Raw genomic sequence first — 16208 nt, forward strand, 5'->3', positions numbered from 1 at the left:
GACGACATTTAAATAATCACGAAATACTTTTTTTTTATCTTTGCAAAGATATTCAAATTATCATGGACACCATTGCACATTTCGGTCACATGTCTATGCAGCTCCTGGATTTTCGAAAAAGCAAGGAATTTGACGATGTTCACAACCTTAAAATAACAAGGTCGCAACAGAATGGCACAGGAATGACAAACAAACTGAGACATCACGCACATGAAAAGTTCATTGGCCGGGGAAATCGAAAGAACTGGTTAATATCGCGCCATGCCAAGGCTGTGAGGGCCACTATCTCGTCTAAAACAGTAGTTGGAGACAGATACGTTGCAAAAGTGAGTAATACTTCTGTTCACCGAAGAAAAATTCGAAAACACGTCAGGATTAGATCAAAGAAAATCATATGCAACAGGAAAAACAATGAAAATTCATTTCAGCAGAAGACACATTCACGGATTTTTCCAAAAAGAAAACCACACAAACCTGCCATATTTGGCCGAGATTTTCCAAGTAGAACCATCTCAACGAAATTTACGAAGATACGCACTTACGAGAGACTTTTCAAATGCACAGATTGCGGCAAGACATTCACGCGACAGAGCTACCTTATTATTCATCAACGAACGCATACAAACGAACGACCGTACATATGCCATCGATGCGGTGTGACATTCACTCAAGCCAGCAATCTAAACACACATCTCATGACACATTCAAAAATACAGCCATATGCATGTAGTGTCTGCTACCGACAATTTTCTCGCAAAAGCAACCTTGATCGACATCACAAGGTCCATTCAAATGAAAGGCCATATCTGTGCCATCAATGGTAAAACATTCAAGCGTAAAAACAACCTTGAGGTCCATTTCCGGACCCACTTACAAGAACATTTGTTCTCTTGCAAGGACTGTGGTAGGAAATTCAAACGAAGTTCGAACTTGAACCAGCATCAGAGGATTCATGTAAGGGAACGACAACATGAGTGCAGAGACTGTGGGAAAACATTCACTCACGGTGGTAACCTTCACAGACATATGCGAATCCACTCAGATGAGAAACTGCACTCTTGTTTCGTGTGTGGGAAGAGATTTATCGAAAAATGCAACCTTAAAACTCATATAGAAATACACACCAACAAAAAGGAATATATCGATTAGAGCGATTGAGTTTTAGACTATAAGCAATGAGACACTGAGTGATCGCATCTACTTAAAGAAACCGAATCTTCTGGAAAGAGGATGATGAACTTGAATTCTTAACGCAAGTGAACCTTAACAGCCACCATATTAAGTGTTAATGTAAAGCCCATATATGACTAGTGCAAGACTAGTAATTCATGAAAATCACAAGATCCTAATAACATCTCAAATGATCTACGCAAACAACAGCTCATATTTTTGCAAGGTCCAATACATGACGGAAATCCTAAATATCAACTTCATGATTGCTTGATATATGGAGGTATATATAAATACATATAGAAAAACATTCGTAGTGCAATGGTGTAATGGACCTAAGTCAATGCTCGTAGGACTGATATTTATTCTATGTGATAAAACGAATTTCTATTTTCTAGCAATGTAAACATTCTGTATTAATATGTATCATTTCACTCTATAAATAGATGAAGAGTTGTATTAAGTAGAAATGTACCACGCATGGCAAACTGATACTGGAGAAATCATATAAAATGATATACATAATGTATAAGATAATAAACATATAATATACAAGCAAAAATATGTTTATATATATATATATATATATATATATATATATATATATATATATATATTGTGTGTGTGTGTGTGTGTGTGTGTGTGTGTGTGTGTATTTAAATAACACATGAGAGCGAGGGCAATATCACGATTTATTGCCTGCCCAAGGGATGGTGGTCATGATCGAAATACTGATGATGCCCGAGCCGTATTATTATTTTTATTACACCGAACAAGCAAACATGCAAAGAAACAAAAACACAAAGACTTCTTCGAGTACAGTTCGCCTTCCGAGTCCGGACCTCAGCGTAAAATGTCATCAGTGCCGAGTCTAGGGTTGCCGAATAAGTTTGCCGATCTCCTCGTTGGCGTATCCAAATTTGTTGCCAGCATAGTCGCTGAACACAGAAATTGCATTCCTTGTTGCCATTTTCGTTCGTTTGCTGTTTACTTGCATCAAAATATCGTCTAACTGTGCCGGTGACAGCTCTGCATGACGTTTCGGAGCCATAAGTTGCCAATTGCAAAGTACAAAAAGCGAACAACAATTTGTTTTGCGCAGAAAGGATGCGCAGTAAGTAAAATGACGTCATCCATATAATATCAAATGCAGAGGGCATCATCAAGTTCGCAGAGGCATCATCACATTTTTTTACATGTCACGTGAGTCGTGTTTAACCAATGGTAGTGCACGCTGAATGAGTGAGGTGTAATAAATATATATATATAGTATATATAGTTATATTTATAATTATTTCTGAACATAGAGAGCGGCCTCCCTCTAGAAAGTATAGGCAAAAGCAATAAAGTGTTCTTATGATATTTAAAGCACATACACTGACAGATATAATCCGCATGACATTAGCTCCCATGTGTGCAAACGAGAGCTAAAAATCCCATTATATGTACATTTGAAAGCCCTTTATTTCCGGTTTGTTGACTCAAAGATTAGCAATGTGACATATGTAAAACCAGTACAGCACGTTGGTATATACTACAGATAACAGCCATGAGTATTGTCCGTCAATATATCTCTTCAAATTTGTGATGTACACATAACAGGACTTTCCTACGACGTAGTGGGTTATTTCTCGCAGATACGCCACACACAGGTGAGTAAGTTTTCTCAGCTATAGCCTTAAGTGTCTCCAGAGCACACTTGATAATTGTGGTTGGTTATTTTATCTCTATTATTAAGTTGAATACAGCACCATGACTTTTGCATTTTATCCTTTCACTTGTGAATCCCTATACAGGGGTAGCTCTGCGACATTACCAGGAATTCAGGCCTTTCTACCTAAAGTAGACATGTTAGGTAACATTTAATTGCATTCGATTTGCACTGGTAAATTTTGAGTGACGTCGTCATAATCAGACGTGGCGTACATGAAGCAATGGATTTCATTTGCGACGGCGAGCTACAATTGTATGCGTAGTCAAAATGCACATATTTATCTCGTTAGGATTTCCTGGGCGGTATTTGTGGCCAATGTTGGCGAACAAAGTCATACTCTGTCACGTTTATACACCAACCAACTTTGATATAATATGAATATATTTTTGTAGAGATACATTAGCGATATGTGATGTCCTTTCCAGGAAAACAAACCAATACAGGGCACATTGGAATAAGGCATTGTCGGTCTGTCGTTACGCACTAATTCCCTTGAGCAGGGACAAGCGTAAGCCACTTCAATGCTGTTCAACGTACGAGTAATGACGTATATCTGAAGCTCTTTGAAATGTATAAATAGAGCGAGTAGTTTGCCTCAGCACAGAGATTAAATTGTCCCATATGCATCACGGTGGTTTGTACGCAATGAATTTTGTGTCTCGTAAAATGGGGCGTTTCCAAATGTTTTAATTCACGACTGAAAGAGAAAGTCGACAATAGGCACGCGACTACCTGTAACAAATACAGGAGCTTTTGCCAGTTGTTTTCATTGTTCGTCAACATACCTTTGTGTGAAAGGCTAATAGCATTCTTCATGACATCAAACGATTAAGTCCCAGGGTCGGGCTCCCGATGAAAATTTTGACATATTTTACATCGCCGCCCTATTATCAAGGTGCAGCAAATGTAGAATGGTGCATCTCCCAAGAGGTAGAGAACACAGCTATACGTAGCAACGGCAATATTTCTGCGATACCACATCACTCTTTTGAATGTTTGGTATGCTGAACCCACAAATTATTTATAACCTTTGATATTCTATCAAGGAAACGCCACTGTCTCAACAGATCCATAGTACCCTCTTAATTAAGGCCTCCAGCGATCTCAACGGCAGCTCGTGTATCAACAAATTACTACCATGCTCCCTGATTGGTTTGAGGCGATCATAGGATAGCTTGTACAGGGTTTGTCATCAGAAAAAAGTCTCCCCGCGCGCGCTTTACATGACGTAACCAACAAGTGAGCTTAAATTGTTTTATCGACTTCATGTCAAATATTGGTTATATGATGCGAAAATACGACGATAATCTTGATAATTGCGACGATTGGCTCTGTTTGATAATTTATAGTTTGTTTGAAGTCTGTCTCTTTCTTTCTCATATGTGCTCTGTAAACTTCATGTCAATTTCTGCCTCTTTTGCCTGTCTATGTGTTTCGCTGTGTGTCTGCCCGCATGTCTGTCTGTCTCTACACCATGCACGCTTAGGTACGTGATGGGACGGAGTGTATTAGCCATTATGCTTATATATGAACAAACATGTATGCATGTTAATGTGTACATGTACGTCACCACGTTCAATTAAAGGTCCGATAACTAATTCAGGTATTCGTTAATATTTTCTTAAAATTAATTTTGGTTTTAACATTTAAGAACACACTTTCTGATTTCGAAGTTTAGTAAAATGGATTCACAGTACTTGACTCAGATTAATAAATGCATGTCCTTATTAAATCAATCATATCAATACATGCAAATATCATGTCGATTGCCAAAATTTTGGTCAGTTCTGGTATGCGATTCATTAAATTTGTTTCGAAGATTCGATTAGAAGAGTTCGATTCATACTCAGATAAACACTATCGAAATTGGCGATATGTGGCTTGCTATGTGTGGTTTTCAGAGATATTTCAGTATTCTGTGTTTGCCGCGCATGTTGAAATCCAAGAAAATATATTTTATGTTTCTATTTAATACGTACCTTCAGAATTAGGCAAATTACAGGAACAAATATTGACATATGATACAGAACCTAAGAGGTAAGCTATGAACATTCATATTTTAGAGTTGAAGGACAGACGTCATTGTTTTCACTATTTAAAGATATAAAATTGTTTATTTGTTTGATATCATGGTTATACAGGCATGTGGTACCCGTATAACATTCTGAAATCTAAAATTAACAAATACATGCACAAATATACTTTAGATCATTAGTCGAAATTCGGCGCATGGAGACGAGAGTCGAAGATCACCCCAGGGAAACAACTTTTCACTTATATTCACAGAAATGGTCACCGATGCACTTCGAATTGACGGAATCGAGGTTTCTGTTGAACTTTTCGATGCCGAAGATAGTATAAGCGGAAAACCATATTTCTTCCCGTCGAGGCAGAGTAGGTACGTCACCTTGAGTCAACTCGTCAAACTTGCATTTGAGTTATCAAGTTGGCTGTGGAAAATAATGTCAAGACGTTTGTTTTTGTGTCTATTCACTCCGATCTGCTATAACTATGACTATCAGTGCCCGCTTATGCTATAAAGGTGTCTTTTCACTTCAATGAACCTTTTGAATTAGGTCGAAATTAACATTTGTTATCGCCCGACAGTGGCATGAAATATAGAACTCGCTGAAGGCGACTGGAATTAATTTAACAGAAAGCTTTGTATGAAACGATTGCAAATGTGAATTTGTTGTAAATCTACAATGTGGTCAGAATTACAATAGACTAAATAAGTTTTAACTTGAGCATCACCTTGTTTTCTCTCATTAAAAAAAAATATATATATATGTATATATATATATATATATATATATATATATATATATATATATATATATATATATATATATATATATATATATATATATATATATATATATAATTGTACGCGGGGGGTGGGGCACTACCACCACTTGCAAATATTCTGGTAAGTGTTATGATTTCATCAACAAATTTAAGTTGAAGTCACATGTCTATGTACTCTCACCCGAATTTTCAGGTTTTCAGAAATGTTATCGCCGAATCATAAATTGTCCTGTGACGTAAGATTTGGATTTGGCTTGCTGGTGGCCTGGCCGCGCAATTGCTTTTCTTTTAACCCCATAATGCGTTGCAATTTTCAACGCTGTGGGTTGTCTAAGATGGGATCTTACGGTAAAATAAAGTGTAAATAGTTTATTGTGTTTCTGAGGCATACATACTCCCTGGCTCGACCAGTTTGTTTTCAGTTAACAGATCGAACTTCATTAAAAATTGGTTTCGGCGAAATCAACATGACGAGATGAAGGCTGGAGCTTACAAAAGCAGGTCTTATATAATAAATATAAATCTATTAAACATTGAAAATCTTCACTTTAATTTAACATCGTACTGAGACTTTTGTCTGATTAATCTGGCACAAATTGTACCATCAATTTTCAGAGAATGACAGTCATTCCGAAGGTGAAGAAAAGAGAATGGTTACTCTAGGACGTGGCTTTGTTAAATCAATCTCGAAAATCTACCATAGGTACCATGAAGGTACTACCACAAAAAACGGTGAGAATTGGCTTCCCTTCAGACTAGTGAAAAACAAACTTATTGACAACTCAAGAAAACGAAACATAGGGGTTGCAAGTACGTAAGTTTGAGATGTTTTCGACAAACGTTTGTGAGACCAGAGAATATTTCAAGCATCAATATTCATCGCTAATGCCTTGACTTATATTTTAATGTATTTTTACTGCTAATCACGAAAATCCATTGCTGTGAAATTTCAATCCTTCCTAAGTGTCCTAACATTTGCTTTAAAAAAGTGTAAAGTAGGTGGGGAATCTACACACATTTAAGAAAACGGTGTTTTCAATTGGGTGTGTCAATTATGATGTTCAATACGAACAATAAATGTTAAAGTGTTTGATACAAAAGCCGAACAAACTTCGCGATCCAACTAAACCGTTTTAAAAGATAATCCATATTTGCTAAAAGTTAAGAAAATCTCTGTGGCATGAAACCGAATTAATGAAATAGGAATTCGCAGCAAAATTCATCTGTCAGTCACGAAAACTGTTTTGTTTTCTCAAGCAGATATTCGAATTATTATGGATACTGTTGCATGTTTCGGTCACATGTCAATATGGCTCTGGGATTTCCCAGAAAAGAACGAAAATGATTGTGGTCATTGTGACAAAATGGCAAAAACTGTGACGTCAACAAAACTGCTACACCCTTTCAGAGAAAGTGACGGTAAGCGGAAACGTCGACAGAAAGAGGGAGCATTCTACCATGGGAAGGATCTGAGGGTATTCACTCGGTTAAAAACAGCAGTAGGAAATACAAAGCAATGGGAAACAAGTAATACCCATGAACCCTACAGAGGGATACTGCGTCACGTCAGGATGAGAGCCAAGGAAAAAACTATCCAAGGAAAGGAGAAGACCGATTCACTGAAGAAGAATAACACTCGAAAAGCATATTCATGGATTAAATCGAAAAAAACGCTACGCAAACGTGGGCGCGATTTTCCACATAAGGTCACCCTAACAAAAAAATTGAAGAAGACGTGTAGACATTACAAATGCAATGAGTGCAGCAAGACATTCAAGCGACAGTACCATCTCAATATTCATCAACGAATACATACAAGGAAACGACCATACTCGTGCAATCAGTGCGGCATGACTTTCACACAAGCCAGCAATCAAACTACCCATCTCATGACGCATTCGAAAACCCAGCCATATGACTGCAATATCTGTCGCAGAAAATTTTCTCGTAAAGACAACATGCAACGCCATCGTCGTATCCACTCAAAGGAAAAACCATACACATGTAAAGACTGTGGTAAACATTTCTCTGATCCAGGCAACTTGAACAAACACCACAAAGTCCATTCTAACCATAGGCCTTACCTGTGCCACCAATGTGGTAAAGCCTTCAAGCGTAAATACAACCTGGACGTCCATCTCCGGATCCACTCTAAAGAATATTTGTACGCTTGCAAGGAGTGTTGCAAGAAATTCAAACAGAGTTCATACCTGAAGCAGCATCAGAGGATCCATGCAAATGAACGACCAAACAAGTGCAGAGTCCGTGGGAAAACATTCACTCCCCGTCGAAGCCTTCGCAAACACTAACGAATACTTCCAAATGCGAAACACCGATCTTTTTTGTGTGTGCTTAGGAAAAGATTCAACGAAAAAATGCAATCTGCAAACTCATATCAATGTCCACAAAATGAAAGGATATACTGATGTGAGACATGAAGCTTAGCTTATAAACACGGGGGAAACTTGAGATAGCTCAATATCTCAACCCACTCACAGAAACAGACCCATCGTGCAAGGAGGGTATGAACGTAAATCGTCTACGTAAGCGAACTCTAACGGCCACCATAAGCCGTATTAATGTTTTTAGACGACATGAGAATTTGCAATTAATCATCAGGTCACACGATCCTAATAACTTCTCAAATGATACACGCATGCGACCGACCGAATTTCTACAAGGTCTAGCCCGTGATAGAAGTTCCAAATATGGAGACCATGTTTGCTCGGTATGTTGATTAAAATACTTTACCATGCCGCCGTACCTATTTTTTTGAAAATACTTTCGAAATATATTTATGATGCAACACCTATATACATTTAGAAATACACAAACATACGCGCGCGCACACAAATACTCTCACTCACACCTGCACGTCATAAACTGGCAGAAAACGATAATGGTATTATATTATGCCTTCCGTGTGAGCAGAGGAAATAAAATGGTGCCCAGATTAAAATGACAGAGCTGTATTGTGTTTGTTCATTCGACTGTGACAGGTGTAAAAACAATTAGCAAAACAGCAGGCCTATTCTCTTCTGAATAAATAGGGAGCAGTATCATATACCTCGAGCCACGTACCTGTGTTACGCTATGTGAAAAGGCGCCCTCACTTTTGTGTAAAAATTTGCCGTATCGCGGCCGGGGACACTTTGCCCAAATATGGGTAAGAGCTTGCATTTCAGAACTAGCTTCATTCTGGTTACTACGCGTGTTGCTATCAGCAAACGTTCCACTCATAAACAAAGTCAGCGCGATCGAACGTCTCTTCCGTTCTGATCAGTGACGTTAGTGAAATCGGATGATATTTCTTAGGGTTTCATATTAAAATCCAGTGTTGACTAGGCATATTATCGATGATGTCTGCGTTTTTGAAAGATTTGAAAGTGAACTGAACATAAATTTGATCGAGTGCGATCATGCGACAGATAAGCTAAGCCTAGCCGTCACCCGTCGGCCGGCTTCAAGTACACGGCCATTTCAACGCGAAATCCTCATAAAATTATGATAAAGGCACAAAGTATCTTTCAATCGAGCCATTTACTGATGATCGCATCTCCCTGCCTGTGCAATAAAATTTACGATGATTTACACCACGCCATTCTTCTTACACTTCGATTTACGCCTCATTCTTTGTATAAATTCTACAGGTAAACAAATGATGTCATTGTATATCAATACGCGACTTGATACGGCCATTGCCTTTCCGAAACATTTCCAAAAATGACGATGAATGTTTGACATTGCATGAATTTCTATCTTCAAATCTTTGCACAATATTTTAAACTACACATTTATCATTTCATAAGGTATATGATAAACAGCTGATACGGTTTTTGCAAACCTCGGTCGTAAGGCGTACTGGCCCTCGCACGCTCGGACCCTTCGGTCGTACAACCTCGGTCTGCAAAAACTGTATCAGGGCCGTAAAGATTAATATGGGTCAAGTATGATATCGTCATGATATATAGGGGTCATTTGTCACCGGTAAACCACACTGAAACAAGTACGTTCTCTCCTTTACACGGACGGACATGAATCTTCACCGCCCTCTACGGTGCCTTATTTTACTAGCTCCTTGTTATTAAGTATAGGTTTGGAGAGTGGTCGTCATGTAAATAAATTACTCATGTATCAATAAGCGAACACCATTTTGCCGTCAAAAGTGCGTGTTATGACGTTCAACTGAACCCCTCTCACATACGCCTGCGTACAACGACGCGTTGGCCTGGTTGTTAGGACTGTACATAGGCATCGATATCAATCGCGTCACTTGCATACATCTTATTTTAAATCATTTCATGGTACTGAATCTGTCATATCTTCGTTTTGCAGATCGCACTGGTATCATACCCCACTGCAGTACGATAAAAATGGCCGCACAGTCGCCGCCATTGCAACCACATAATGCCTGTGAGTGCGCCTTGAACATCAAGGCCGAACCTTTAATATGTTTTACTTTGATAAAGATTTGCAAGAGATAAAATGTAACATTTACTAAAATAACTTCAAAATTCCAAAATCAAAGTCCCCAATATTTTCGTTCAGGATGAAAAAGATAAACTCATTTGCCAGCGGCCGTCATATCTTGTGTCAAGGGTCACCGTCTTGGCGCTAAGTACGCTGGGTAGCCGAGCTCAGTAGCAACCTGTCGTCCGAGTAGCCATCAAGGTCATCAATGTCTGTGAAGAAGAAGAGTAATTCACATAAAATCGTCTATTAATTAGGGCAGCGAACTGCCACTTTCAATTGAAATTACATTCCAAATCTTACTCTGCGGGAGTCTATGGCCTCAGCCCTTCTGTGATATTTTTCTAACATAAAACATACCCGATCGGTTGTTAATCCTGTTAAATATTTGAATATGATTGTCACAGTTGAAGAAAAAAAATCGACAGGACGCCAAAGAATACCTTTAAGGTACACCAGGTTTCGATACGTGGTTTCATTGTTCATCAAAAAGACTTTTGCAGACAAATTAAATAGCTTTCTTGGTATAAGAACACATGGAAGTCTTATGGTCAGACACAGAGGAACATAGACAGAGTGGCAACACTTGCATGCCTTTTGTTCCTGGTCTCTCGGTAGACTATTGGCTTTTCATATTAAAATGAGCTTCAAAGGTGTTCAACTTTTTGGAGGCTTCGTTTGTGGTTGATAATTACACGAGATTATGCGAAAAATACGACGAGATGGCATCTTACTGCCTGTCGCGTAGCAACCATAGTTACTTTGTGAGCTCTCAGGCCAGAAACACTGCTTTACGCCAATCAACATAACACGGGAGCAGTTTCATAAACATGTCCTTCCTTGACGCACGTGTAAAAGAGGGTATGACTGACCGTAAACCATTGAGTAAAACCAGACAGTATCGATAAAAGACTTTCAAATTTGGTTCAAACACACTCATTATATATTCATAAAAATATGAGAGGAATTTTTAAAACGGTAAAACTTACTTTCCTGAAGCTCAAAACACTCCCGTTTTCGCCAGCACGTCAATTCTGCTCAGCACTACACGACAACAACAACACAAACTTTGCCGAACATACTTTCGCTTAACAATTGGCGAAAATCCGAAAATTACCGAAGGATGCATGGTCGGCACTCTTCGGAAAAGAGAGGCGAGAGCAACCTGAGGCGAGGCGAACATGGATGAGTTACGTAACCGCTTCACGCCTTAAACAATACCCGTTGCGACTCTATCTATCTTTCTCTATGGGTCAGAGCAGACACTCTGTCACGAAATATTTACATGTCTTGTACCTCCATTCTTTTGGAAGTCACGAAAGTACTTTTGATTTTGTTATTGAGAGAACAATGAGCGAATCAAGCAATACTTGGCGACAACACCATAATATGTAGAACACTTTTAGATAGGGCCCTTACAAAAAGCTAAGAGTTAAAGTTTCACTGGTATTATGTTGATGAAAATGACATCATCCAAAAAACGTGCGAAGAATAAATTAAGAGCTTAACAAAAAGACCTTCATTGACATCTATGTAGTCCCACTCGACTTCAGTCGAACCTTCTTAACTATGTGATGACACCACAATGGCAGTTCAAACTGTTTAAGGCAAGGTTGGAGTAAGTTTAAAAGGTGGTTGCTATGTCAAGAAATTAATATTAAACGATAATTACACTAATTCTGTATGTTTTCTGACCAAAATTATCTGAAATGAAATTAAACAGTGGAGATCACTTTTAAATGTGGAAATGTGTACGTGACCACATAAACTACCAGCAGACATACGAGAAATGGCCTGCCTGAATTGGTGACTCGATATTATAGAGGAGAAAACACCAACGCGCTGCTGGTCAGAGCAATGCTATCGCGAAATGTCGAGAGATAGGTGAAAAAACGAGTCAGCTACAGCTACTTTTTCAGTTTGTGCTGTTATCATTTGCGGCTAACTTTTTGTAACCGTGTGATGTGAATGAAGACTACAAGACAGCTTTGTCCACATTCAAATTTGTTGCGAGAGCTTTTTTAATATGTACGCACCATAACAATCGATTTTAAATATGACGCCTAAACTAAGCATGGTCAGTGACTGGTCAGAAAGGCCGTTCCACGTATCTCGAGCACCCAACTAATTATAATATTCTGTTTATCGGGTCCTCAACGCTATTTTTAATACAACTTCAGACGTGCGCTGAGCACAATCATTTAAGTTTTCTAGATAAAGCATAAATAAAATTTTCACCGGCGCTTTACACTGTATCGAATGACTATGCTTTCTCAAAGAAGCAGGTCTTTAATCAAGATTTTAAAACTTCAGTACTTGATGCTGAACGAATATGACTAGAAAATCTACTCCACAAGGAAGCAGTGGCATTCATCTGTGCAGTCGTAGCTCTTGTTGTTTCTCCCTGACGAATATGGATTGCAACGGAAAAACTCCGAGTCGTGCAACGGAAAAAGAGTTTTTTCAGTCGCAACGTAAGAGAGCTATGGTTTATGAAATCGATAACTTAAGTGAATACACAGTCCTTCTTTACAAGGCTGGCTTATAATAGTGTAACACTGTCAGTGAAATTGTCTCCGGTTTACAGGAGGACAACCGAGATAGTGAAGACATGGTTCCCCTTATGTATGGGAACAAAGCTCACCGATTTGCAGTTTTTTGCAGTTTTGTGTCATTGTTTTGGCTCTTGCAATCTCCAGTAAGCAACTTGAGGAGAAGGGATGCTCTTCGGTACCTTCATGTCGGATTGGAAGGCTCAAAACAGAAAAATAAAATTATGAACTCAAACAAAACGCAACAGAGAGTACATGAAAAGTTAATTGAGCGAGAAAATGATTTGAAAAGGGGAACAGTGTACCATAGGGAGGCTGTAAGGATGAAAAACAAGCTAACGCGTGAAATACACACAGTGATAAAAAAAACTAATACTTCTGAACGTCTAGAGAGGATGAGAAAAAATCCCCACCAGGGTGGTATCCAAGGAAATCACATGTAATGGGAACAATACGCGCAAATCACAATATTAAAATGACCTTCCAAAACAGATTCATGTAAAACCTGCATTTATACATATACAACGATCCTTTCACTGCGTCGACTCGGCATCATCAAATGGGAATAAACCTAGCAGTCGCTTTTGATTGTCAGAGATAATAGGTAAAATTTTAATAAAATTTAAATATAAATAATGTTGTATAGGTCATTCGGCTCGTATAACATTTTATATTAACATTATAAAAGATATTTTTTCATAATCGTATTATTGAATAATAAGAAATTTAACATGTTTATTTGATATAAGAATATTGTCTGACATTTATTTACATAATGTATTATGTAATTGTTTTACGTTCTGAAAGTGTTCTCTGGTGCAATTTTCATTTCTATATATATATATATATATATATATATATATATATATATATATATATATATATATATATATATATATATATATATATATATATATATATAAACAGTGATAGGAATGTGTAAAATATCAAACAATGGTGACACATGTATGTATGCGATAGAACACGTATGTCGCTTTCAAGCTGGATGTAATGCTCAATCAAATGTTTAAATGGCATAACCTGTATCTTAAATTAAAGAATGTAATTATGATTAACTGTCAGCAAGTATGTTCGTAGAATAGCACACAGAAACAACAACGTAATATCTATAAGTACATGTATATGTTGGTGCGCATGCCCATCTTTCTTTTACAACGTCGATTGGAAATTATAACTATTTATCAAGGTCACATGGGACCTCATAAGCAAATCGCACATTTAAGTGCCGTTTTTATTAGTCTGTAAATTTAATTACCGAAATCGAAAAAATATGCTACCCTAATAAAGCTAAGAGTAACTGTTTGCTTAAAGGTTGACAGCGTGGCATATGTAACGACGACCATAAAATTTACTATTCTCTACTGCGAAGGGCAGTATTTTAGTTAAAAATTGACTTATAGTTAATGCGAGAGAAATATTAATAATGTGCCACGATATGCAGTGGCATTTTTCGGGGTGTGCAAAAGTGAAACAGGTAAGTTTCTATCTGCCACGTACTACAAATACACCTCTAAGCATATTCCTTGCCATCTTCACATAATTTTGGTGAAATAGTGTAATCCATTTTAGCGAAACGACTTACGTATTATAAGACAGGGGGTTACGTTTTCTCAGAACGCGTATGTCTTTGCCATCTGGTAATCAAACACGGCATGTACACCTTTGTAAAAGTATTCGATAGTAGTAGAGGAAAAAGGACAACAACAGCAATACTTGCTAAGCTCAGCAATGCTTGCTAAGCTTTCCCGCCATAAGGACATTTTTGCAGTCTAAAGCGAACTTGCCAAACTTCGTGATAGCACCACCCTGGAGGATAAACCGATTTAAGACAAGGTAGGTATAATGTTAAGAACATCGTCGTCGTCAGGTAAAGAAGTTAATCTTGAAGTAAAATTATACGAACGCCCTAATTTTTAGAAACAATTTGTTATACACTAGTCGGAAAATGTTAACAAAAAGCGGAGAACATTCCTCATAACGGAGACGTATGCCACACATTTTTGCTACCAAACGAACGAAAAATGTTGTTAAATTGAAACCCCGCCATGATGCACTAGAATATCGACGCATTGACCAGTACGACGCGTTATGAATTGTCTACAGATAGTGATCGAGTCAGCTGATATTCTTGTTGTTATCGTCTTTCTTTATTAATGATATTTTTGAGAGATGTTGATATGTTTATAACAAATATCATTGGTTTTCTATCCTGTTACATATTTGAATAAGATATGACGTAGTTGAAAATGTACACAGAAATACGATGGCTGCAGCCGACATTACAAAACAGGTTTCGGTATTTTTTTTCATCGTTAATAGTCAATTAAATAGTGCCTTTTTCAAAATGAAAGAATTTTATTGCGAAACAAAACATCGTTTTGTTATATAGCATTTAAATAATATAATGTGAAAATTTCAAAAAAAAATTGGCCCAGCCAAAGTGAAGTTAAATTTTTTGGAAATCTTGAAATTAGGAGAATAGAAAAGCCATAAAATATGGTGATTTACATAAATTTGCATATGTTAAAACTTTCTTATCACGCAACTTACTTTTGCTTGACAATACTTGGTTTACAAATTAATGAAGTTTTGATGAATAATTGAAAAGAAATGATTTTCGAGGAAAATTTACCATGTTTAGTGCAGCGCTCCATTAAGCCAAGATGCTGACAAGCTAAAGTGGCGTCTAAAGTTATAATATTCGGTGACAGATATATCATAAATTATATTACCGATCCTTTATTTATCGTTAATTCAAGCCTCTTTTGACCGAGCTACCTTAGAACGCTATAGTAAGAAACACATTTGCATGAAATGCTCGCCACGAAAACCTGCGGGTTAAGGTTTTGTTTGGTCTGACAACTTCCCACTTATGTGACAAGATGGCTAATAAACAATAAAGAGGCAAAACACTTAAGGTGAATGGAAAGAGTATTTTTGATCCCAAATGTTCATGTTATTGCACTTTATTTCTTCAAAGTTTAATTAAAGATACAGACTAAATCCGCATCAGGATTTGGTGGGAAAAAGAAACAATCGTAAACATGTAACAATATTGAGAAATATGACACAATTTGATTTAATTATTAATAATTCATCAATTTCTTACAATGATAAAAAACAAAAAAACAAAATATACTCACGCATTTTCTTCCTGTTTTGTACAAAAAGGATATTCCAAGGCATTCAATAATGCTAGCTAGGGGAAAATTTAGTTTTGATGTCCCCATTTTGCTGATAACCTAACCCAAGATATGGAAATAAAAGTCCTGTTGCTTTGTCCAAAATAATCCCCGAAATACATGAAAAAACTCCTGTGTCTCCGTTGTATTGTGTTGACGACATTTCATAATTTTAAACTATGGAAAGAAGGCCAAATTTGCGAAAAATCGTTGTTTACAGCTTGTTTTCGCCCAATTTTCATCCACAAAATGGCCATGGTTCAGCGTAGAGCTGCTGTGGCCGACCTTCCA

The 16208-nt window shown here is 37.4% G+C and overlaps 2 protein-coding genes across 2 annotated transcripts in view; both read left to right on the forward strand.

The window, feature by feature from the left end:
• LOC139125543 (zinc finger protein 571-like) overlaps positions 1-1572 on the forward strand; it is a 9366-nt gene extending 7794 nt beyond the window's left edge. Inside the window, exons 3-4 of the mRNA XM_070691610.1 lie at positions 49-326; positions 898-1572. Of these exons, the coding sequence (XP_070547711.1) occupies positions 49-326; positions 898-1149 (530 nt within the window). The 3' untranslated portion in view covers positions 1150-1572. The remainder of the gene's footprint in view (positions 1-48; positions 327-897) is intronic.
• A 5484-nt stretch (positions 1573-7056) lies between these two features.
• LOC139128416 (zinc finger protein 718-like) lies at positions 7057-8001 on the forward strand. The gene has a single exon (XM_070694190.1). It carries the CDS (start codon positions 7057-7059, stop codon positions 7999-8001), a length of 945 nt encoding a protein of 314 aa, XP_070550291.1.
• The last annotated feature ends 8207 nt before the right edge of the window (positions 8002-16208 follow it).

The sequence above is a fragment of the Ptychodera flava genome, chromosome 3, assembly GCF_041260155.1.
Source record: "Ptychodera flava strain L36383 chromosome 3, AS_Pfla_20210202, whole genome shotgun sequence".
Lineage (NCBI taxonomy): Eukaryota > Metazoa > Hemichordata > Enteropneusta > Ptychoderidae > Ptychodera > Ptychodera flava.